We start from the raw sequence: 23,575 nt of genomic DNA on the forward strand, positions 1-23,575 counted from the left end.
CTTTCGGACGCATACCATTTTCACGCTACGGAGTTTCGAGCAGTCAGAAATGATGTAAAGAAATAAAGACAATCACCACCAATAGATGGCAGCATACAACCCAAACTATCTATCTTGAAAGCTTATGTAGTGACTGCTGCTGGGGTTTTAATTTTTGAATTTAATAGTTAAAAATACTTTGCTTCTTTGAGTACCATCTATTTTTCTTTTGCTTACCACCAGTTGAGAACCCCTGCTTTAGCCGAAAGAGGTGGTAAATTTGACTGCAGGAGACGTTTTGGTAATCGGCAAAAATTTTATCAGCTAATGGTGATCACCAAGATAAATCTCAAAAAGAAAAGTGAGTGATGATAAATAGAAACCTCTAAACTAGGTAGTGGAGCTGGGTTCAGAAAGGTCAATCAAGAAAAAGACTCTCACGTTCAATTAAATACGGTACTAAATATCTATCACTGCTAGCCGTTTGAAGGAATGCTATTCAAATCGATTTAAATAGAATTTTTGGTGTTTTTCGGAGAAGGTCCAAGTACAGATTCTTAGTCTTAGCGCAAATGATAGCTTCACACACCGAATCGCCTTTTAACTGCTTCTCGTTAAGCCACACAAAAACCATTTCTCAACATCTTCTAGAAGTTTCGGACAGGGTGTTTGGAAATAAACTTCAGAACAGTGCAGATCGTCGATGTCGAATGGCCATAAGTCTTCGCCAATACCCTCTCTATTACACCATGCTTATGTTTATTCTATGATTTTCTTCTTAATTTCAAAGGCCGTGGCTTTCTTCTTTCTCTTTGCAGCGCTATCTGAGGCAACAATCTTCTTGGAAAGCATCGTGAAATAATTATTTTCACATTAAATGTAGAAAAATATTAACTCACAAGCGCACAAACACGTCAGATCACTCAGTGCTCTTTGATCTACCAAGGGGTTCCCCCCCTCCAAGTCGAGCCTGATTTGGAAACCCGCCACGCATACCAACAACCTGGCTCGTTGCTCGTTACAGGAGTCAATGCTCGTATTTAGAGACGAATGTTTCGCTTATACTTTCACCGTATCTCGAAATTCTCGTATATAGAGTTGCTCGTATCTCGAGTTTCCACTGTATGCGATTAAAATTAATTTGGAATGCCCACATTGCTAGAATATCGCTTCGCAGCAGAATGAAATTATAGTTTTAAACAGGCCAAGTCAGGACAGATGCAACATCAGGGTTAAAGAGAAGAGGTATGTCATTCCTTTGTGTGACTGCTCGCCAAAATTCTTGCCTGAAATATTGCAGATTATAAACTTATTCAAAAGTAGTAGTCACCGGGCCACAAACTCAAGAGTTCAACAATAACAGACCAATTCAGAACTCGATTGATTCACTCGAAATTTACAATATCTTATCTATAGCATTGTTCAAGAAAGAAAGGAATTTTCCCAAACATCCATCTTTCAACATATGATTCTTCCAAAATATCTCCTTTGATCTTCAAAAATTATTTTCTGGAAATTTCTAAAACGTTGTCAAGTTAGTGTAAAATTGCTTTCGCAACAAAAGTCACCAAGCTCATATAAGAGAGTTATTGTATAGATACGAGGTGTGACACATAAAAACGAAACTGTGTAGCTTGAAAAGAGTAGTGTTGGCAACAACTGTTTTGGTGACTTCATGCCACACACCTCCTCTATCCATGCGGCCAGTTTCGACTTAACCGACTACGCCAGTGGGGTGTACTGCGTGATTGAGTGAACACGTGCAACTGCATTCTGCCGGAAAAATGTCTAATGTAAAAACCGAACAACGAATCAACATCAAGTTTCTTGTGAAACTTACGAAATCAGCCACGGAGTAAAACATTTCAAATGTTAACCGAGGCTTATGGAGATAAAACTTTGTCTCATGTACGTGTGTTTGAATGGCATAAGCGGTTTTCAGGAAAAGCGCCAGTGTGGAAGATGATGAACGTGCTGGGCGCCCAGCACATTCATCATGCTTGAACGGATTCCCAGTGGTCAGATTGTTAATCACTACTACTATATTGAAGTACTTAAAAGACTTCGAGAAAAATTAGGAAAATAAAAGGCCACAGTTGTGGAGTGATGGATGGCTGTTGCACCAGGACAATGCAACCACTCACATGGCCTTATCTGCCAAGCAGTTTCTGACCAGCAAAAACAATACTGTGCTCCTCCTTATTCACCTGATTTAGCTCCATGCGACTTTTTTTTTAAATTTCCTAAAGTTAAATCTTACTTGAAGGGAACCCAATTAACCTCAGCTGAAGAGGTTCAGGCAAAAACGGAGAATTTCCTGAAGGGCTTTCCAAAAACTTCCTTCCAGAACTGTTTCCAACAATGGCAGCACCGAATGCATTGTGTGTATGCTGAAGGTGATAATGTCACGGAGAATGGTGATAATGTCCGTGATGCTGAGATAATGTCCGTGATGTCCAATGCTGAAGGTGATAATGTCCGAGACATTATCACTTATTTTGAAGGTGATAATGTGACGAATTCTGTAAGTACAATGATTTATTGGACCAGTCTCGTTTTTTGTGTGTCACACGTTGTATTTGGTTCTGTTGAATTGTCGGTGACTTTTCAAAGCCAGAAGCTTCAAAATGAAATGTTCCGCAAATACAATTATACAAGAATAGATAAAAACAAATTACAAATGAATAGACACAAATATTGACAGCATTTACAACAATTTATATATAATTAAAGATACAAACACAATTTGAGTGCACAGTAAAAGCTTTATTAGGATAAAAGTATAAAAAGAGACAATCTGAATGTAAAAGGTATTAAAAGCGCTATTAAACTCATGATAAATGTAGAAATCAACTTATTCACTTAGCTATTCTTTGGTCCAAGTAGCTATATGAAGAATCAGAACTGTCCTCAGAGTCAAAACACACGTTAGTTCCAACACTCCGATGCAAAGGCTTTAGTTGTCCTTGTAGAATTGGATCTGTGTAGGCTTTCTTAAATGTCTGACATCTCCCATAATTTCCAGCTTTTTCAATGTACCTATGATCCTCTGCTTTCAATGGAGTCTTCCGGTTTACTCGATTTATCGCGTAGTTTCCATTTTTCTCCAGTTTATCATCCTCTCCTCTTAGTGGAATTTTTCGCTCATCTTTTAATAATTTACGTCTATCACCAATAAATTCTTTCTGTGCTGAAGAAAAATCTGAATGCAGGCGTTTGTTACTTGCATGAAAATCTTTTTCATAAAGTAATCTTTTAGGATCTATTAAAAATAGAATAGTCAGTAAATAATATTTTTAGTTTGAGTTAGAAGAGAAAGACTAGAATAGTCTAAGTGTTTTGTCTAAATCTCCTCCAGATACAAACTTATCTAATCTACGTCAGATCTTTACTTTCTCTTAATTTTAAGTAAGTAAAGAGTTAAGAGAAAAATTATTTTAAAGATTAAGTACAAAAAATATTTAAAAATAAAAATGAAAATAAACGCCCAAAAGAATCAGGTTGGTTTTAGGAATAAACTTACCTGCGTAAGTTTATAACACGCAAAGCGTTCCTTTCAAATCTGTTAAAAATTCGTGTAATTAATGCGTAGCTATCCCAATGAGCATGAGCTTATTTATGCGAGATGTTAAAAAATTTCTGCTAAAAATTTAAAAGCAGCTAGAGGTAAACGAAATAAGCAAACTTTACAGTAGAATCTGTGGGCGGAAACAGTACGTTGAAATTGAACACAGGGCTGTTGAGAGGTAGGTAAAAGTGTTTTGCTGGCGTAAATCTCAATTTCCCAGTTCGCATTTTGAGCGGCATGAACGAATGCGAACCTTGCACGAATTTAGAGTCTTTTGATATGCTTTCCATCTATGGGACGCAGACCAAACGAATCAGCGTGTGAGACTGTGTATCGGAAATTCTAAATATATGCTGATTTTAAATATTGCATGATATTGCTCTTGAATTAAATTTTATGTGGTTTAAGTGCGAAGAACATGATATTTAATAAATAAAGGTAACACACAAAACGTTAAAAAACGCCCTTTTGGGCGTAGTATAAAACCTGAAAGTTTCGAGATTTTTTTTTCCGATGGTGGTCACAAATTCTCCACAGACGTTGGCCACTACTAATGTCAGAAGCGGTAGTCACGTTATTACGGAAGCACCAAGTAGATGGGCCACCTTTGCATTCAATGAGGAGACGTACAAATACAATCATGCATTCTCCGGGATTCGAACCCGTGCCTATTATTATCGCAGTCGGCTTCCCTAACCACTGTACCTTCTGGACGGCTGATTAAAGGGGAAAGTTCGGAAGACGATTCTCGAGTGCCTGCTTTGAGCAGTTACTCCAATTTCGTGTCTAGCCGAATTGATAAATCGCATATCGGCGAGTTTTGCTTTCGTGTAGATATGCACATCATTGGAAATTCAAAAGCGGAAAGAAAATGTACGCCAGTATTTTATATACGAGGGTAAGTTGAAAAATAAGTTTCCTTTGTCGACTGTGGTCAGAGTTGTGTATGAAAGTCAAAAAAATAGAATGAGACATTAAAGATATGACATACTTTTATTTTTCCACATAGGTACCAAGTACATTGAGACATTTTTCACATCGCTTGATAAGCTTCAAAAAGGCCCTCCAGGAAAAAATCAGGGCTTTGCATATGGAAGAAGCGTTGAACGGCTTGTTTCACTTCAGTATTGCTTCCAAAGCGCCTTTCCCCGAGATTTTTCTTCAAAGCCGGAAACAGATGGAAGTCGCTTGGTGCGAGATCAGGACTGTATGGCGGATGGTGTAGGCGCTCCCAACCAAGAGTTGCAATATGGTTTTGCGTTGCCGTCGCCGACTGTGGTCTGGCATTGTCATCCAACAGCAGAAAGCCAGATGTGAGAAGGCCAGGCCGCTTTTTCCGAATCGCCTCTTTCAATTTCGACAGGGTGTCACAGTAACGCGTAGCATTGATGGTTCCAACCTCCAAAAAGTCCAGCAACAAAACTCCTTGGGTGTCCCAGAAAACTGTGAGGAGCACTTTACCTGCAGAGGGAGTTGTCTTGAACTTCTTTCGGACAGGTGATGACGGATGTTTCCACTCCATAGATGCGGCCTTCGATTCTGGCGTGAAATGGTGGACTCACGTTTCATGCCCCGTCACAATCCGAAACAGAAAGTCATTGCCATCTTCATGGTAACGCACGAGATGTTCCAGGCTGATCCCCATGCGTTGTTCCTTGTGTGTCGAGGTCAATTGTCGGGGCACCCATCGTGCTGACACTTTTCTGTATCGAAGAATGTCGTGGATGATGTTTTAAACTCGCTCATGTGAGATTCCAAGTTCTTCCGCTACTTCATCGATGGTGATACGCCGGTTCGCTCTAATCATGTCATCCACCTTCCTGACATTTGCATCTGTAGTGGCTGTGCGCGTCCGTCCAGCTCTAGGTATGTCCTCCACTTGCTGACGTCCATCACTGAATGTGAGACACCATCTCCGCACTATTTGCTTCGACATCACACCTGGCCCATAGACTTCCACGAGACGGTTATGAATTTCTGTTCCTGATACTTCACGTGCCCATTCATAGCGGATAACCGCTCTCACTTTCTCCTTTGACCACGAATTCAAAACTCACCTTCTCTCCATACCTACCGGGGCTCAAATGAGAGGCTGGTCTCCGCTTTGCGCAGGCACTGCAACAGCGCCATCTGCTTGATTTGCAGCGACTTCTACCCAATGGTTTATCGGTGACTTGCGCGTTTTCCTGCTGTGTCGCCTTTCGCCCATAGCCGTTCAACGCTTTTCCATATGCAAAGCGTGAATTTTTCTTGGAGGACTTTTTGAAGCTTGTCAAGCGATATGACAAATGTCTCAACGTACTCGTACAAGAATAATAAAATAAAGGTATGTCATATCTTTAATGTCTCATTCTATTTTTTGACTTTCATACACAACTTTGACCACAGTCGACAGGGGAAACTTATTTTTCAACTTACCTACGTATCACTTCAACACCACTTTCGCTCACCCATTTCCATTGGAAAATATATTTATATAAATTCCATTTACCTGCTTTTTAATTTTAGCAAGACTTTTTGAATCACCCTGCATTTGAAACACACATACTGAAATTTTGATGCTGAATATACTTTTTTAGAAAGGGCTATAATACGTTATGTTCGGAAGCAAAATAGCAGGTCTTCGTTATTTTTTTATTATAACTATTATTTATTATAACTAACCCGAGTTATAGTGGAATATACTTTAAATTCATGATTATTAGTGTAATTAGGTACACACGGATAACAGATAAAGATGAACAGTGAGAAAAACAACTTCGTACCCTTTAAAAATTGAATTCAATAGAAATTTTAAAGAAATGATACGTAATGTATTATAAGGTTTAATAAAAATAATAACTAAACGAATATAGATTTTCAGTTTTCTTTTAGGGAAAGTATGTTACATGGCTCTTCTCTGTAAGTTATTTCTTACACGGCAGAATCGTTTTCCTTTCTGATGTCAGTATACGTTTTCTTCTCAGATATAAATTAGCATTAATTTCTATTCTAAGCCTTAGAAATGCAGTTCGAGTTTTCAAAAACTGTGAGCTTGTTTAAAACGTCCAGGTTTTTCACCTTTTTCAGGTCTCAAAAGATTTTATTGAGACAATGCATAATGTATGAATTATTAAGTGTTCAGTGTACGTTTATTTTATCTATAATGTATTAAAATACTCCCCCTAAAAAAAAAGAGGTTTACTAACTTTAAAAATAGGCAAAATTCAATCTTTTATTTAGTTTCATAAAAAAACTTTTACGTGCTTGGAGAGAATACGACACTAGACCCTCTTCTTTTAGAGGAAAAAAATACTGCACCATTTTTATGAATTATATCATATAAAAATAGGAAATTATTAAGAGAAGCGGCGAAGGCAACAACTATAGCTCTCTTTATTATTATTGGTGATACCAAGTGCAGAATGATTAAGACCTTTGAATGCTGTGAGTTCTGCCCCGGTTTTATCCCACGGGAAAGGGATTGATTTTCGTGGTTTTTTTCCATGTGTAACGTAAATACATACCAATTTTCCTTAGAAAGCCCTCCATAAAAGCACTCTTACACTAAGTAGATAGCCCTTGTGTGCTTTACTATATTCAAGTAATACGACCTTCACTATTGTTACGAAATGTACAGGCGCGGTGAGATGGCTTTCCCGCAAAACAGTTTTAGGGCTACCATAAAACGCCAAGGGAAGGCAGAGTTGCCACATTTGGCAAAAAATTGCCCATTTGGCGACAAAATTGGCGATATACCATGGACGGATGGAGAACCTTCTGGAATGAATTCTTACCGGTTTAGCCCAGAATGTTCTCGAACACAAGCCGAAAGCTATATAAACGCTGCTGGTCTGCAGTCAGTCAGTGTGCTTCATCGAGAGGGCGCGTGAGTGTGCCTCTAGTCAGTATCGAGTTGGTGTCTCGTCTAGCGAGCCAATCCCTGCGGAGTCGATCGAGTTGACAGCCGGGCAGCGAGTGCCGAGTGGGTCGTCGAATTCACCGAAGGAGTCTCTTAGTGCATCGCGATTAGTGTATCGTCGAGATAGCGTGTTGAGCTCCGGGAACGACTGAACCGAAGAGGTGGGAGCCGTGCTCTGTGTGTCGTCGAGTGCATCGCGAGTTGTAGCGTGGAGAGTCTCGAGAGTACGTGGAGTGCCGAGAATGACCAAGCAGAGTCGGGAGCTGTACTCTGGTGCTTTGCAGTGAAGCGTTCACCGTGATAGCCTGATAACCTGAAGGCTGTGTCGCTGATCGTGTCAGCTTGTTTATAGTAGTTCATCGACGACTGTAAAACGTGTTTTGTAGCTGTCCTGACAATACTGGCTAATAAAGCTTGATGATACTTCATCAAGTAGTGTCGTCATTATTCACTCCAAATCCATACGAACCCCGTACGAACGGGAAGGAAGAAACTAACGTAACACTATTATTCCTTCATCTGTTGAATAAAAAGCCTCAGCATTTAAGATTTTTAAATGTTTCCAGGTGAAAAACCTTGCAAATAAAACGGTGAAGTAACATAAATAAACTTTAATTGGAGGTAGAAGACTTCGAAGAAATACAGAATATTAACGCAGCTTTTTAGATAAATTTAGCAAAAATAAAGTTTCACAAACATTAGCTTCCTTAAAGTAGGGAACGATATTATTTTATTCGATCGTAGTAATCGTGTATAGACAAAATTTTGCTATATTTTATCTGTTTGACAACAGATTACATAAAGATATTAATATTAGGCAGTATAACTGCAATTAAATATTAGGATGTTAATATTTAAAGGTAATATGATACGTTTAATATATTGCACAGACAGTTTTATGAATAAAATTAATGATTTATTTTCTATGATATTTAGTTTTATCTATTTTACTATAAATATTTCTTAACCTAATAGCGTATTTCTTCGAAAAGAATAAGGAAATAAACGTCACTAATAACTTAGTGCGCCTTATTGCTGATTTTTCCAGTTTTTATTTCAAAATAATTATTTTTTTCTAAAATACTTGTAAGTCAAAATCAACTATCAAATATATATTTGCTAGATGTATTTCAACACTTTATTTTGTTTACTTATAATCAAAGCCTTTTTACCCCTTATTAGTGATATTGAAATTAAGAGAAGTTTTAGAATTAACTGCATCCTAGAAGCTAAATCTTGTAATAATAATTCAGACTTGAAAGAGTTTTCGGTAGTTCTGTTTCACAAACTTTTCCAAAAAGTAACGACATGATAAAAACCCTTAACAAAAAAGTAATTTTTATCTTTTGCGCAAAATAATAAAAAGGAAAAAGTTTTAGTTTTCAGTTGTAGTGAAATTGCAGAAGATGAATCCATACCTGAATAAATTGCTTCTTTTTTAGTAGCTTCCCTATCGATTTTGTGGGCTATAGGTTTCTTCGAAACAAATTCAGCAATTTCTAGAAGATACATTTAATGATTTAAAAATGCATAAATTTCTTATGCATATATTAGTATAAGAAAATATTTAATGCATTATATGATTACGGCAATCAGAATCAGAAATGCAACTAATACTAGACAGTCAATTTATATCTATTAACCAAAAAATAAATAGTGTGACATTTTCTTGTCATAAAAGGGAATCAATTCATTAAAGGACTTTTCAATTTAACGACTCTATATTAAGAATTATTTGAAAAAAAAATGTATACAAGACATCTCAAGGGGGAGGGAGAAGAAAAATGCGAATGCGGTCAACTTTTTAAAAATTAAAAAAAAAAAAAAATTAAAGCAAGACGTTTTATATAACGCAAAGAAAAAATAGGGAATAAATTAAAACATTTATTCAAGTTACTGAATGGTGTTAGATAGGAATTCCATTCCCAGCTGTCCTCGGTTAAGAGAGGTAAGCAAGTCAATGCATCTCTTTAAAGCACGTAAAAGAATAATAGCTTTCATTGCTAGAGTTTTATTACAGATTTCTTGTCGTTTGTATTGCTCAAAGATTTCAGTGACATAGTTTCAATTTAATTACCATATTTTTAAGAAGATTTAGTAAAATAATTTTATCTTATTCTTATAGCTTGCATAGCACGTACAACACAGTTAATTGTTCGACTGAAGCTCAAATATCAACAGAAATAGCCCTAATTTTGTTGAAGTAAAGCAATATACGATGAATGAAAAATACAGATGGGCAGTAATTTCAGTTACCTTGATCATTTATTAAGATATTATTAGATATCACATTAAAGTTTAGGCAGAAAAAGTAAAATTAAAAGTATATATCAGGAAAAAAAAGTACACTTTTTCAGATCAAAATCATTGAATCCCTAAGAAACTTTACACTCGAAACTATTAGAATCTATCTAAGAAAACTCAACGCCATTGAGCCTTTTTTTTTTGTGTGTGAGGGGGGGAGGACTCCGCTTAAGTATTTGAACACTCTAGATATACAAGAGGTTCTGCAGAAGAGGGAGGGAAAGAGAAGGAAAAGTGGTCCATTATCGTATTACTCTAAAAATAAACTGAGAGAGATTACTCCCAAATTCCAAGGAGGAAAGAGAGAGATGAACCTATGGCCGAAGAGAAATCGCAATACTAAGACGTTAAATTCAGTATTCGTAGGAGTTCTTTTATAATGTATCGGTGAAAACGCTGCATAGTTTAGAATTCTGAGAGTACTCTTTCGTGGAGAGTACCAGAAGTTAAAATTCTAAAGCCCAAATCGGACCTATTACCAACGTTTTAAAACAATATACCCATGATGAAAAAAGCTATGAAGTCCAGTAAACTCTAACACACAGAAGCTCGACAATGACTCTGAAACATTCGTATCAAGCGTATAAACATTTATTAATATGGTGCAGGTCTTATTTTGGACTCCAGAATTATAATATAATATAATTCTCGAGGGTATTTCTAGCTGTTCTTCTCGTAAAACAAAAGGCTAGTTCACATCGTGATGCCCAAAAGAGGAAAACTATTTTCACACATTATGTTCTGGAATAACTCTAGAGTGGAGGCCATAGAAGACGTTATGCTCATTTTCATATTCTTCAAATAGTTCTGTAGCCAATATTGCAGTGCGAACTTATTCATTTCCACCTTAATATACAAAACTTCCTTTGGGATGTAGTATTTGATCTAGGCAGATACAGTCTGCTAGAATACGTCCATAGGCTCTGACTGTGATATGAACATGAAGAAGAATCAAACATCCATGGTATCACGCAACAGTCACCCATCCATTTTCCTGCTCCACTCTGAGCATGAAACATAACGCCAGAGAAGAAGTTCTCCATCCGAAAATTCTGTCAGATGTGGAAGCCAGTAAAGGTAAATCCATCACTTACCAGTGCTAAGTTTGCTTTGCGTGCCATCCTAGTTTTTCGTTCTGGCATTTAGCATCGGCGTTGCTGATCAAAGACTTCTTATGCCTACGCGACCATGAGAATTAACCTTGTGAAGCTCCCGAAAGACAGATATTTGTAGGAATAGATGATTTTAGATGAATACTGAGTTCTGCAGTAATTTGATTCTTTGTAGTTATATATATATCTAATGCAAAATAAATTAAAATAAGACGTTTAAAAATACATTCCATGTTCAATTCGAAAAATATATATATATATATATGTATCCAGAAAACAAGAAACCAGAAGCACAGTGGCAAACTGAATGAAAAGCCCCAAAAATACCAAAACCAAAAATAAAAAAGAAAAAAAAATTAACTCATTCTCTGCATCTTCATCATGGGGTGATGAAACGAAGGAATTAAATACATCAACCTGGTTCTGAACCAACAAAGACACAAATTAAATACTTAATCTAATCTCAGAAAATTAATCAATACAATTTATGTCTTTATCAAGTGAAAAAATATCCGCTACTCTTACGTAAGATGACATGATGCGGATTAATTTGGAAAAACGCAGTCCAGAAATATTGATATAAACAAATTGTACTTTCAAAACTGAAAGGGAAAGTAAACAAATTAAAGTTAGTAATTACGCGGCTATTGCTAATTTAAGTTACAATTTTGAGTTAGATATTTTACATCTTACAAACACACATACACACAACATCATATGTCTGTATTTATATCTATCTTTCTATCTACTTGGATACAGTATTTGCTATTATAAAATTTTTTCGGGTGACTTTCTTTTCTCGTCAATTACTCCGATTGAATGAAGAGCAGATAGATTAGATAGCTTAGATATGTAGATACGCATATCTTTGCTTAGATACGTAGATATTGCTTCGTCGATATGTCATAAAGACTGCTATTGTAACAAATGCAACAACCATCAATTTGTTTTGGTTTGAACTTCAATACAACTCCCATTTATGTCCTACAGTTTCCAAAGTTTGGAATCATCACCTTTGACACCACTGAAAATTCAAACGTCTCTTTCTGCTGTTGCAGATAAAATTCAAAATCATTTAGTGTTCCGTATTTTAAGCATAAACTGGCTTGAAATATGGAGTACAATATTCGTCAAGTTTTTGCATTTCATTGTCCAGATCAGATACATGAGATCTTGCGTCTCAAACTAAATTACACGCATAACAAAGCTTCGTTAAAAAAATTCGTATTGTTTATCTATATATATAAAGAATAATGTCTGTTTATGTGTTTGTTTGTTCGCGATATACTCAGTAGCTACTACAGCTATCGTAGCCAAATTTTAGGTCTACGTCCACTTTTTGTTTTCAAAAAAATTAAACGAACGCGAATTAAACGAACTTCTAATTAAAAATTCAGCGATCGAAAAGCTTTGCACTTCCACTTTGCAAAAGCGTAAGATATATATGTTTCACATTTAATCTGAATACTCGGCGATATGTAAAAAAAAAAAAAAAAAAAAAAAAAAATTAATTACGTCCAAAGGGGCGTTTTTTAACATTTTGTGTGTTACCTTTCTTTATTAAATATCATGTTCCTCGCACTTAAACCATAAGATCCAGTGCAACAGCAATATCGCAAAATAGTTTTAAAACGAGCATATCTTTAGAATTTCCGATACAGAGACTCACGCGCTGAAAGAGATAAAAATTTTTTTTCTGCACAACGTTGCCATTGCTCGCTTTGAAATCCTTGAGTTTGTTAATCAAAAATTCGTCAAAGTTTTAAAAAATAGGAAATCGATCATAAAACAAATTTCAAATTTCAAATTTGGTCTTCCACATGCTCATATTCGTTGGAGGATTACGTTATTCAAAATTCGATGACTCTATGTACCGTTATTTTATGACAATGTGAGAAATATACATACATTTACGCAGATTTTCATTATTTAATTTCTTCAAATATAATGCAGGACTCTAACATTTTATGGCAACAATTTGAAAAGTGAACCGACATTTATCCGTCCGACGCAAAATGCCAAAACGAAAGTAATAGTCCTTCGGGACTCAAGTTCCTTTGGACTAAAAAAAAAATGTTGCCACTCGGAAAAACGCAATTATATTAATTTGTCTCGAATTTAATAGAAATCTCGGCTATTAGAGAGAAATGTGCTACACTGTCCAAATTAAAATATTTTAAAGTATGTAACCGTTCAGCCAAGCGTAAAATATTAAAATTTTCACTCAATAACACGCATACGTCAACATGCGTGTTATTGCATCACACGCATTTTCTTTGCTTGTGAAAGTGAATTTGTGAGTCATCACAAAGCGTTACTTTTGCTTTGAAAACAATTATACCAGTAGAGCGAAAATCGGTTGCTCGATTTGCAGCTTAAGCACGATAAAAAAGAGGGCATCACAAGCTTCAGAAACAAACTGGCAACGGGAAACAAGACTGGAAAACGTTCGAGTACGTACTGCTCAAGCCCACTCGTATAAAACAAACGGGAAGCAGCAAAACTGGAAAATATTCGAGTACGAACTGTTCAATTTAGACGAACATTGCATTCTGATTTAAATCTTAGTGCTTTCGATTACGATGCTAATTATGATTACAGTCTTCACCCAAGTGTGGTGGTTGGAAAGATGGATAAATTATAATGCATTGCAGAGTACTCAGATTTAAGTATGAAGCACTAGGAATGTTGCTATGTGGGTACAAAAGTGAAATTGTCTGCACCAGATGGAAAAAAAAAAAAAAATATTGTGTATCCAAAAGCATTTCAATAAACATAATTAAAACACAAACACTTTCTTTCCTTTAAGTAGCACTATAAGGCATGCTAAGTAACAGCTAGTATAAGTATATAATAAAGCATGTTATTCAAATTAGAAAAGGAAAAAGTATTAAAAGGGAATTATATGACATACCTTTATGTTTGAAGTTTTTGTTAAATTCTTCAAGCATATCACTGTCTTCTGCAGGTTTCTTCCCTGTTTGTTTCATAACTGCTGTAAGACACATGTCCTTGCTTTTCAGAAATTCAGAAATATATAAAATAGTAATTTACTTAAAATATTAACTAAATATATAAAAATATTTACTTGAAAAATTCATTTCAGCCCATGGTTTCTTGGCTCCAGGATCCAAAATTTTCTTATTGCAATCTGCAGCAGAGATTTAAAAAATGCATTTCTGAACTTTGAAAAAAAAAATCTCTACGACTAATCTAACTAAATAAATAATTAAAATTAATTTTTCTATTATTTTATGCATCAAGTTATACAACTTCAATGATATACAACGAACTTTTTTAGCATGGTATATAACTAAGGGGAAATACTCTACTTAACGGTGAAAAGCAGGAAAAATGCTTCGAAGACTAACACTGGAAATGGTTTCTATATAAGTTACAGTACAACTCCAATTATCCAAAGCCGACTATCTGAATCGCTGATTATCCGGATCGCTTTCAGAATTTAAGAAAAAATTAAGACGGAAACCTAGTGCTGGGCAATCAACGAATTCAGACATTAAAAGGAGCAAACCTACACTTTTAAACTTCGTGTTACTGCGTGAAAACGAAGATGGAAATTCTTCAAGAAAATAAATGAAGGCAGCAATAAACAAAACTTTAGGAGATGACGTTTTCAAGTGGTTTTTGCAGCAACGTTCTATGAGAAACGCAATTTTGGGACCGATTCTTTGTGAAAAAGCTAAGATCTTGGCTCAGAAGCTTGGTTGTTCATCCTTTGAAACAAATAACCGACTGGCTAAGAAATTTTTAAGTGCAGGCACAGTGTCCGCCAAACAGCTTACTTTGACCAAGATGTTCAGCAAGTAATGACTTTTAGCACTTGTAAGTACTGTACACCTTTTCATTTTAATTAATTAAAACCTCTTTTTTCTTTAAAAATAGTTTTTTTCTCTCATTTTCAACATACAGTACATATAGTAATTAATTAAAATGTACGTATACCTTTTCTTTGGAAAAAATCCAATTATATTATCCGAATGGGTTTCGTTCCCATTTGATTCGGATAATTGGAGTTCTACTGTATCAGAATTCCAAAAATGTAATTTACTACAGAGATCGAATAGGAAAGGGACTTAGACACATAATTGAGTGAAACCAGCCTTACGGAAAGTTTGTATAAGCGTTTTAAGTACGATTAGCCGCACAGCCAATAGGGAACTTGTTACTAAAAGGATTAAAAATTGTTATAAACCAGCTTTTATAATAGAATTGCAATTGTTTCTCGATTACTTGGGGAAGAAACACTCTGTTATATAAGATTTTGACAGAGGTGACTAAATTTTTTTACGGTGAATGTAAATTCAGCGCTGGAAACGAAACGTGTTTTATATAATTTTTCACTACCTACTTTATGAAGTCACGTATTCCAACATAAACAGGGCCCTAAATTCAGGGGTGAAAACGAAATGTGTTTCTTTTACCGTTTGACATTAATTACTTTATTAAGTCACGTTTTGGAACATAAACACATTATGACAGGATTTTTTTAAAACTGTATACGATACCGTAAATCTGATACAAGTTTTGAATTAAGAATTCCAAATTCCTTTAAATCAAGATGCAAAAAATTACAAACTTAGTTTTTCAACTCTATAAAATAGCACAAGAGTTGCTGGTCGTGAATTTTTCCCAGTTTTATCCTTCTTACAATTTTCCTTTCCTTCACGTTATTTTACCCAAGTATTCATTAGTACAGAATTCAGAAGTTCATCTCAAGGAAATTTTAAACAAGAACATATTTTTATTCGAAAGCTTATAATGGATGAATACGGACAATATGAATAAATAAAATGAATGAAGATGCTGATTTTCAATAAACTCTCAATGCAGATGGATTTTTTTAATCCCCTTTTACAGTTAAGCATTTAAAAACTTTCTACAAATTTAAATAATTAACTAATATTTTTGTTATCTAGCAGAAAGAATTTTTGTATTTAATGAGAGTATGTACAAACCAGACGGAGTACTCCCCTCTAATAAATCCCTTCGTTAAACTTGCCCCTCTGCACTGCATAGGTTAAATGCAAGCACTTGGATATTTATCATATAATACAGAGAAGAATACACATGCAAGATTTACTTCAGTTCGAATCATCTTCAGTAAAGCTGTTAAAAAATTTCTGGTAGCCACATATATAAGATTCTATGATTTACACCATAATGTTGCGAATTGCCCAGCTGCGCGAGAGGTGAGATAGCTTGCCCGCAAGGCAGGGTTAGGGTTGCTAGAAAGTGAGATGAGGAGACAGGGTTGCCAGATCTGGCACGAAATCGACCATTTGGCGACGATTGGCGACAAAATTGGCGATATGTCATAGACGGAGCGAGAACATTCGGGAACACATTTTTAGCGGTTTTCTCGACAATATTCTCGAAGGTAGATTAAAGCTATATCTACCCTGCGTGTACGGGGAAAGTAGTTTCTTGAGTTCAGAGATTAGCTTGAGAGCGATTGACCGAGATGGGAGTGCTTTGCCGTGAAGCTGTCTTCCCCGTTATAGCCTGAAGGCTGTGCTGATTGTTTCAGCGTATTTATAGTATAGTAGTTTTTCCACGACTGTAAACATGTCTTTCGAACTGTCCTGTGTAATAGAGCTTATTGGCAAATAAATTGTGTTTTGATTCTTCATGAAGTGTTATCATCAGTTAATCTAAATCCACGAACCCTTAAAATGCAACAATACAATAATTTTAGAGTCCCCCCTTTTTTACAAAAACAATTTTTGAACTTACGTTCTGTGGAAGTTTGATGTTCATGGGCTACTGTCTGTTGCTTCGCAGCCTTTTTCTTTTTGAAGTTACCTCTTCCTGTAAGTATTTAAAATTTTATGAATAACAATAATAATATAGATGAGTGCATACAAAAAAAAAAGTTTTCATTCACAATAAGTTGTAAAGTATTATTAAAACTCTATTAAAATAAATCTGAAGTGTGGCTCCATAATTTTACAAGCAATAAAATTGATGGATGTGTGTAAAAAAAATATGCATGATAAAAGTCTCTGTTTATCATCTAAGACTTATTTATTTCTCTGCCATGTAGTGTAGAAAAAAAAGGTAAAAAATCTGGCGTGGGCATCACATGACTTCCCTGTACGGCGTATTAAATTATACACATTTTTTCTTGCATTTCATATAAATTGATTTCCTCGAATTTCTTTTCTCATTCAATTTATTCAATTCTCACTTCGCGGCAAGGCAAAAATACATAAAAACTCAAAATATCTTTATTAAAAATTGCAAAATAGAGAAAAACATAAAGCACTAAATGCAGTTAAAACAGTTCGAAAAACAATTATTACAATAAAAAATTGAGTTTTACACAAAAAAAGCAATTCAGCCAGCGGGCAAGACGACAGATTTTTCGATGCACAAAATTAAAAGCTTACTTTTGGTTCCATTCGGCAGACAGACGCTGAAGTTGCTGCCCAAACTGACTTAATTCATTGTTTTACTAAGAGTTTCAAATGCAAACAAATGACGTCTTCGTTACGCTACGTAACACTTAAAACAACTTTTAAATTGTTATAATTCTACAACTATAGCATGAGATTAACTAAGGCATGAAAACCATAACCGGAACTTAAGAAAAGCATAATTCAATCACTTTTAAAGCAAAAAATGCACAAATTACCAACATATAAGAATACAGAACCTGAGTCACCGAGCCGAGTAACAGAGCGGGTAGTATATATCTATATACGTTTGGTACAACTGACTGCAACCGAAAAGGGAGGTGCACAACTACACATAATAGTAGTCCCATATACAAAATTTCAACGGTTTGAAATATTCGTTTTTGTGTTATGCGAGATGCATGCATACGTCCTTATGTACATACAGATATCAAGGAAAAAAATCTCTTTTGAATCTATTTTAAATACTTTTACAAACCGTTTTGCAAAAAAAAGTGTCTTTTATTCTATCCGTGCGTACATATGTCATACAAAAATATCGCTGAAATGGATTCTACAGGGGTCGAAATGGATATTTCCGTTGAAACATAGTACCAGAAATTTTTCGCGATTACAATACTTCCTTTACTTCGTATAAGGAAGTAAAAAACAGAAGTCATGTGGCCGTATTATCAGTATTACTGTTTTAACAGAAAGAAACTTAGTTTTGTTAATACGGTTATCAATAATAATTGCTTATGTAAATTATTGCTTATGTAAACATTGCTTATGTAAATTGCTTATGTATTCTATTAAGACAACATCTAGAATGATTCGCAATGAAACATAGTTGGATGAAATATATTTTCCAGGAAAAAAATGTAGCATAAGAGGTGACTGAATTTTATTTAAAATGTTACCAAATTTGTTTCGTTTAATCCTCTACAGCAAGATGATTTTTTAGAATTAAAATAACAACTATTTCAGAATAATTAGCTACATGGAAATCCTGCATTGTAACACTGGAAAATTTATGCAAAATAAATGTGTTCTGATTATTTTCGTACAGAGGAGCACATCAATTAACCAGTATTTTAATAAAAAAATGCACTCTTCTAGCAATTTATTAGGTACTAAATTTTAATTAAAGGCATTACTTCGATTATTCTTGAAAAGAGATTTGCATGACCGCTTAAACAATCGCATAGTTACCTGAAAGAAAAGGCAGCAACTGAAAACAGATATTGATAACACACAAATCAATCTTTTAAAATATCTAGAAATTTATTCTGCAACGTCCTTTTTATTGAAACTGTATACTGTCAAACTTGGTTAATTCTAGTTTTTAGATGATTCGAACCTGACAAAGTCGTCTTGTTTATTCTGTTTGAAAGTCTTTGAAATTACCCGTTCAATTCACCTCTCTTTCTGAACTTCAGATTTTTAGACGACTCGAATATGGAGGAATTTTTATGTCTTGAAATCTTTCAGCGTCATTTACAGCAGAATGTTTCATTTTCTGGTATGCTTGTCTCACGATCAGTTCTTTAACCGAGGAGACGGGAATAAAAGAAGCAGCATTCATTGTTGAATAGCGAATATTCGAAGTTCGTAAAATTTCTTAAGTTGTAAGGATCTTAAGTTTTACTAACGTTTATTTTATTTTAAATCTTTACTATCACTTCTTATTTTCTACTTCCGGCCAGAATTATAAGCGTGAAGGTTTTTATGCAAAGTTGGTCTGGCGAACGCAAAAGTATTTAAGCGTGGCCTTTTTGCCAAGCGAAAGAGAGGAAGCAGTAAGTCAACGCAGGCCGCTTACCTTAGAAGTTACGCAGTTGCTGTTCGCCTTCCAGGCCAGAGGTTTTAATCCTCTTGATAAATTAAACGTATTGTAGTGTTCACAGTCTCTGTGCTACATACGCTTCCTGTTATTATAAGGCCAATCTTCCACGTGTATTATTCTAAAGTTAAATTAGAGTTTAGTTTTATTTTTATACTTTTTTACGTTAGACCCCGAGTGGAGGGTCAGTGTATTCCGAAGTACGGAAGTTATTATATATAGAGAAAAATAAAGGGTTTTGTATACCCTTCGTCTGTATCCTGTCTACTTACCACAATTAGTGAACATAGCTTTAGTAAGCTCTCTGTTCCGAGTCAGGTCCTTGTATGTTCCCGAAGAAGGTTAGAAGGAACATAGAACCTGATAGTGGCGCCCAACGAAGAAGAATAACCACGGCCGAGTTTCAAGAAGAACCTGTGCTGCCTGCAGAAACGGCTCAGAATCAAGAAATGCCAGCTGCCGCCCTGGAAGGATTCGGTTACATCATCCAGACCATGCGCGCTTCGATGAAACCAGAAGCAACGTTTAACGGAAACTCACCGGTAACCAGTTTTTTGGAAAAATTGGATGACCATTTCATGCTCTACCCCGTGCACGAGTTTCAAAAAGTTACCTTAGCTACCAGCGCTTTGAGGGGCCAAGCGCTTAACTGGTTCAAATGTATAGGCAGAAGTCTCTTGGGTCAAGCAGGAAGTCCCACCTATACTTACGAAAATTTCAAGACTGCTCTACTAAAAGCCTTCGCTGTTGTAAGGGATCGTGCGAAATTAGAAACAGAACTTTTCAGTATATATCAACAAAGAATCGAAAACCTCTCGAGCTTTATTTTAAGAAAAATTCACGTTTTCAAGCTCTTGTATGGAAACCGTCCGGATCCTGAAATAATTCAAGTGATTTTGCCGAGGTTACTGCCCCAAGTGCAAGACTTTATTGAATTAAGAAATCCGACTACACTGGAAAAGTTATTTGAGCTAGCAATCCAGTTTGAAAGTAGAAGAACGGCGGACGTCGAAAGAAGACGCCAATATCAACAGCGAAACCAATTTGGTACGCCAAGACTACAGCAAACTCAAGCATACGGCTACGGAGAAAAAGCGAATCAGTGGGCAAGGAAACCCGAGCATTCAAAAACAGCCGGCGAACGTCGACAGTTCAATAGCAACCCAGGAAAAAAGTCTCAAGGCCAGGGGAAAAAGAAGGAAAGCACGGAAAGGAAAAATAATTTAAACTAAAACGGATTTCTGCTGACGAGAGGGTGCGGAAATCCGAAGGCCACGAAAACCCCTCTTCCTACAAGTTAAATACAGTAATGGTGAAAAATTTGACTCTTCCGAAGATTGAAGTCTTGGTGAATAATATCCCGGCCACCGCACTCCTGGATACCGGCGCGCAGTGTTCCTGTGTGGCAGAGGAGTTTTTTAGAAAGTATTTTCGCAAATACCGCATATATAATGCGGATAATACAACAGTGTTAGCGGCGCAAGGAGAAAAAATGTAAGTGCGTAGGTAAAGTATCTTTGTATATCCGTATCAAGGACGAACAAGTAAAGGTTATGTTTTTTATAGTAAAGAATCTGCAAGCACATTTAATCTTAGGAATAGACTTTCTTTCAGACGCACAAGCTACACTGGATTTTAATGAAGCGTCCCTTAAGCTGACAATGAAACCAGTGCGTGTAGAAAAGGTTGAACCGCCAAGGTTAAATCTTGACCACCTGCCTAATGACGAGCAAGATAGAATCCGACAAGTGGTAAGTGAATTTGCTTCGTTATTTAGTGATATTCCAGGATTTACTCAGATTACTAACCATAGTATTGACACCGGAGATGCATTGCCAGTTCGTCAAAAACCATACCGGTATGATAAGAATAAGGAAAAAATTATAGAATGGCATATTACCGATATGCTACGTAAAAAGATCATAACGCCCATCTCAAGTAGTTATGCTAGCCCGGTGGTTTTATGTAAGAAAAATAATGATTATCCTTTGGAGCATCCAAAAAGGTGGAGATTCGCTATTGATTACCGTAAATTAAATTCCATAACGAAATATCCGGTATATCCGTTACCTATCATAGAAGAAATTTTAAGGAACATAAAATCAACCAAATTTATGACGACTTTAGACTTAACGACTGGTTATTTTTAAATAGGGGTGAGGCCTGAGGACGTGCCTAAGACTGCTTTTATAACCAAGTCTGGCACTTATGCATTTTTGCGTATGCCGTTTGGCCTTTCAGGCGCCCCAGCAACATTTCAGCGATGCATGGACATTGTGTTAAGACCTGTTCTTGGAAAGTCCACATTTATCTATTTAGACGATATCATTATTACTAGTGATAATCTCGACCAACATATACAGGATTTAAGACAGGTGTTTTCTTTATTAAATGAGGCCGGTCTAAAAGTTGATGTCGAAAAGTGCAAATTTGCAGCCCCTGAATTAAAATATTTAGGTTACAAAATATCTCAAAAAGGGATCGAGACAGATGAATCAAAAATAATCGCTGTACAAAAGTATCCGACTCCAAACACGGCAAAGAAGCTCTCTTCTTTTCTAGGACTTTGTTCATATTATAGGTCCTTTATAAAAGATTTTGCGGCTATCGCTGAGCCATTGTTAAAATTAAAAAGGAAAAAGGCAAGATTCTCGTGGACGTCCGAAGCCAATAGTGCTTTCGAAAAATTAAAACAAGCATTAACGCAAGCCCCTGTGTTGAAATTTCCTGAAAAGGATGAAAATTTAGAAATTTCAGCGGATGCTTCGGATTATGCGGTAGGAGCGGTACTTTCGCAAAATCAGCAGCCCGTGGCATTTTTTAGCCGAACTTTAAATCAAACACAAAGAAACTATTCCGCGACCGAAAGAGAGGCACTTGCAGTTCTGTTAGCAGTGCAAAAGTTCCGAGTCTATTTTGGAAAGGCGCCGATAACAGTATATTCTGATCATGCGGCGGTAACTAGATTGTACTCGGAAAAATTTATCCCCAAGGTTAATAAGATGGGCACTCAAGCTGCAAGAATATAATCTGGTAATCAAGCATACCCCCGGAAAGGAAAATATCGTAGCAGATGCCCTATCACGAATTAAATTAGACGAACAGGGTAATACCGTAAAAGTTGCAATGCTTACAGCGTGTACAATAAATTCCCGAGAAACTGTAATAACAGAACTGGGTAAGGATCCTGAGTTTGGAAGCATTTATGAGTATTTGAAGGATCCTGAAAATTTTAGCCACCAAGATATTGTCGCGATAAGAAATAGGGCGGCCCATTACGAACTAATAGATGGTCTATTATTTTATACAAAAACTACGAATTCCAACAACGAATTTCGACCTGTTATCTCAGCTAGTCTTAGATTAAATATCCTGCAGGAGCTCCATGACAGCCCTTTAGCTTCTCATGCTGGTATTCGAAAAACTATCCAACGCGTACGCGAGGCAGTCTACTTTCCTGAACTGCAAAAGTTAACAAGGGCGTATGTCCAGTCCTGCCCAACATGTCAAGCAGTTAATTATATTAATTTCCGCCCGGCCGGGTTTCTAAATAGTATTAAATCCGAATTTCCAAATGAAATAATTGGCATCGATTTATTGGGCCCTTTCCCAAAAAGTCAGTTAAATAAAAGTCGCTATCTCCTTGTTATGGTTGATCATTTTAGTAAGTGGACCGAAATTGTTCCCTTAAAACGAGCCTCCGCGAAATTAGTTACTGATTCTATTTTAAATAAATATATTTTAAAATACGGGGCGCCCCTAAAAGTTATATCGGATAATGGTCCTCAATTTGTAAGTAATGTATTTGAAGACATGTGCCAAAAACTGGGCATACGTCATTTAAAAATGGTCCCGTATCGGCCGCAATCAAATATAGCGGAACGGGTCAATAGAAATATAGTGAAAATTATCCGCAGTTATGTTAAAAATTTTCTTAAAAGCTGGGATAACTATGTCAATGAATTTGCTTTCGCCCTTAGGACCGCAAAACATGAGACAACGGGCAAAACTCCTGCTGAGTTATTTTTAGGTAGAAAGATTATAACGCCGTTAGATAAATTATTTTATGTGCAACAAAGAGCCCCAGAATTTAAAATGGGTGATATAGAAAAACTAATAAAAGAAGCAAAAAAGAATACGGAAGTAGCACAAAGAAAACAGAAGTTATATTATGATTTGAAACGACGGGGAGTAACTTATAAAGTAGGAGATGAAGTTTTAAAAATTAAGCATTCACTTTCTTCAGCACCAGAAGATAAAACTGCCAAATTTTTTCCACGATTTGAAGGACCATATGTTATAGAAAAAATAACTCATGCTGTTGTAGTGTTAAAAGCCAGAAATAATGAAACCTGTTCCGCAAACATTGATCAAATTAAGCCCTACTTCGATCGTAATAAAATGCAAATCTTTTCAGATCTTTTGCAGGATCCGGCACGGCAGACACCGCAG

General features: G+C 35.9%; 1 protein-coding gene across 3 annotated transcripts in view; it reads right to left on the bottom strand.

Annotated features, from left to right (window-relative positions):
- Positions 1 to 2,730: 2,730 nt before the first annotated feature.
- The window catches only part of LOC118204947 (uncharacterized), a 57,266-nt gene continuing 36,421 nt past the window's right edge, over positions 2,731 to 23,575 (bottom strand). The window contains exons 8-13 of one of the 3 annotated variants that reach the window (XM_035377237.2): positions 18,438 to 18,492; positions 16,619 to 16,693; positions 13,953 to 14,015; positions 13,779 to 13,856; positions 8,867 to 8,947; positions 2,731 to 3,241 (exon numbers count right to left, since the gene is read on the bottom strand). In XM_035377237.2, coding sequence (XP_035233128.1) covers positions 2,838 to 3,241; positions 8,867 to 8,947; positions 13,779 to 13,856; positions 13,953 to 14,015; positions 16,619 to 16,693; positions 18,438 to 18,492 — 756 coding nt within the window. In that variant the 3' untranslated portion in view covers positions 2,731 to 2,837. Of the gene's footprint in view, positions 3,242 to 8,866; positions 8,948 to 13,778; positions 13,860 to 13,952; positions 14,016 to 16,618; positions 16,694 to 18,437; positions 18,493 to 23,575 lie in introns of all 3 variants that reach the window. The other 2 variants (XM_035377236.2, XM_035377239.2) reach the window with 2 other exon arrangements.

Source organism: Stegodyphus dumicola, chromosome 6 (genome assembly GCF_044657685.1).
Source record: "Stegodyphus dumicola isolate Sdum_Otavi_A_Nest chromosome 6, ASM4465768v1".
NCBI classification, from domain to species: domain Eukaryota; kingdom Metazoa; phylum Arthropoda; class Arachnida; order Araneae; family Eresidae; genus Stegodyphus; species Stegodyphus dumicola.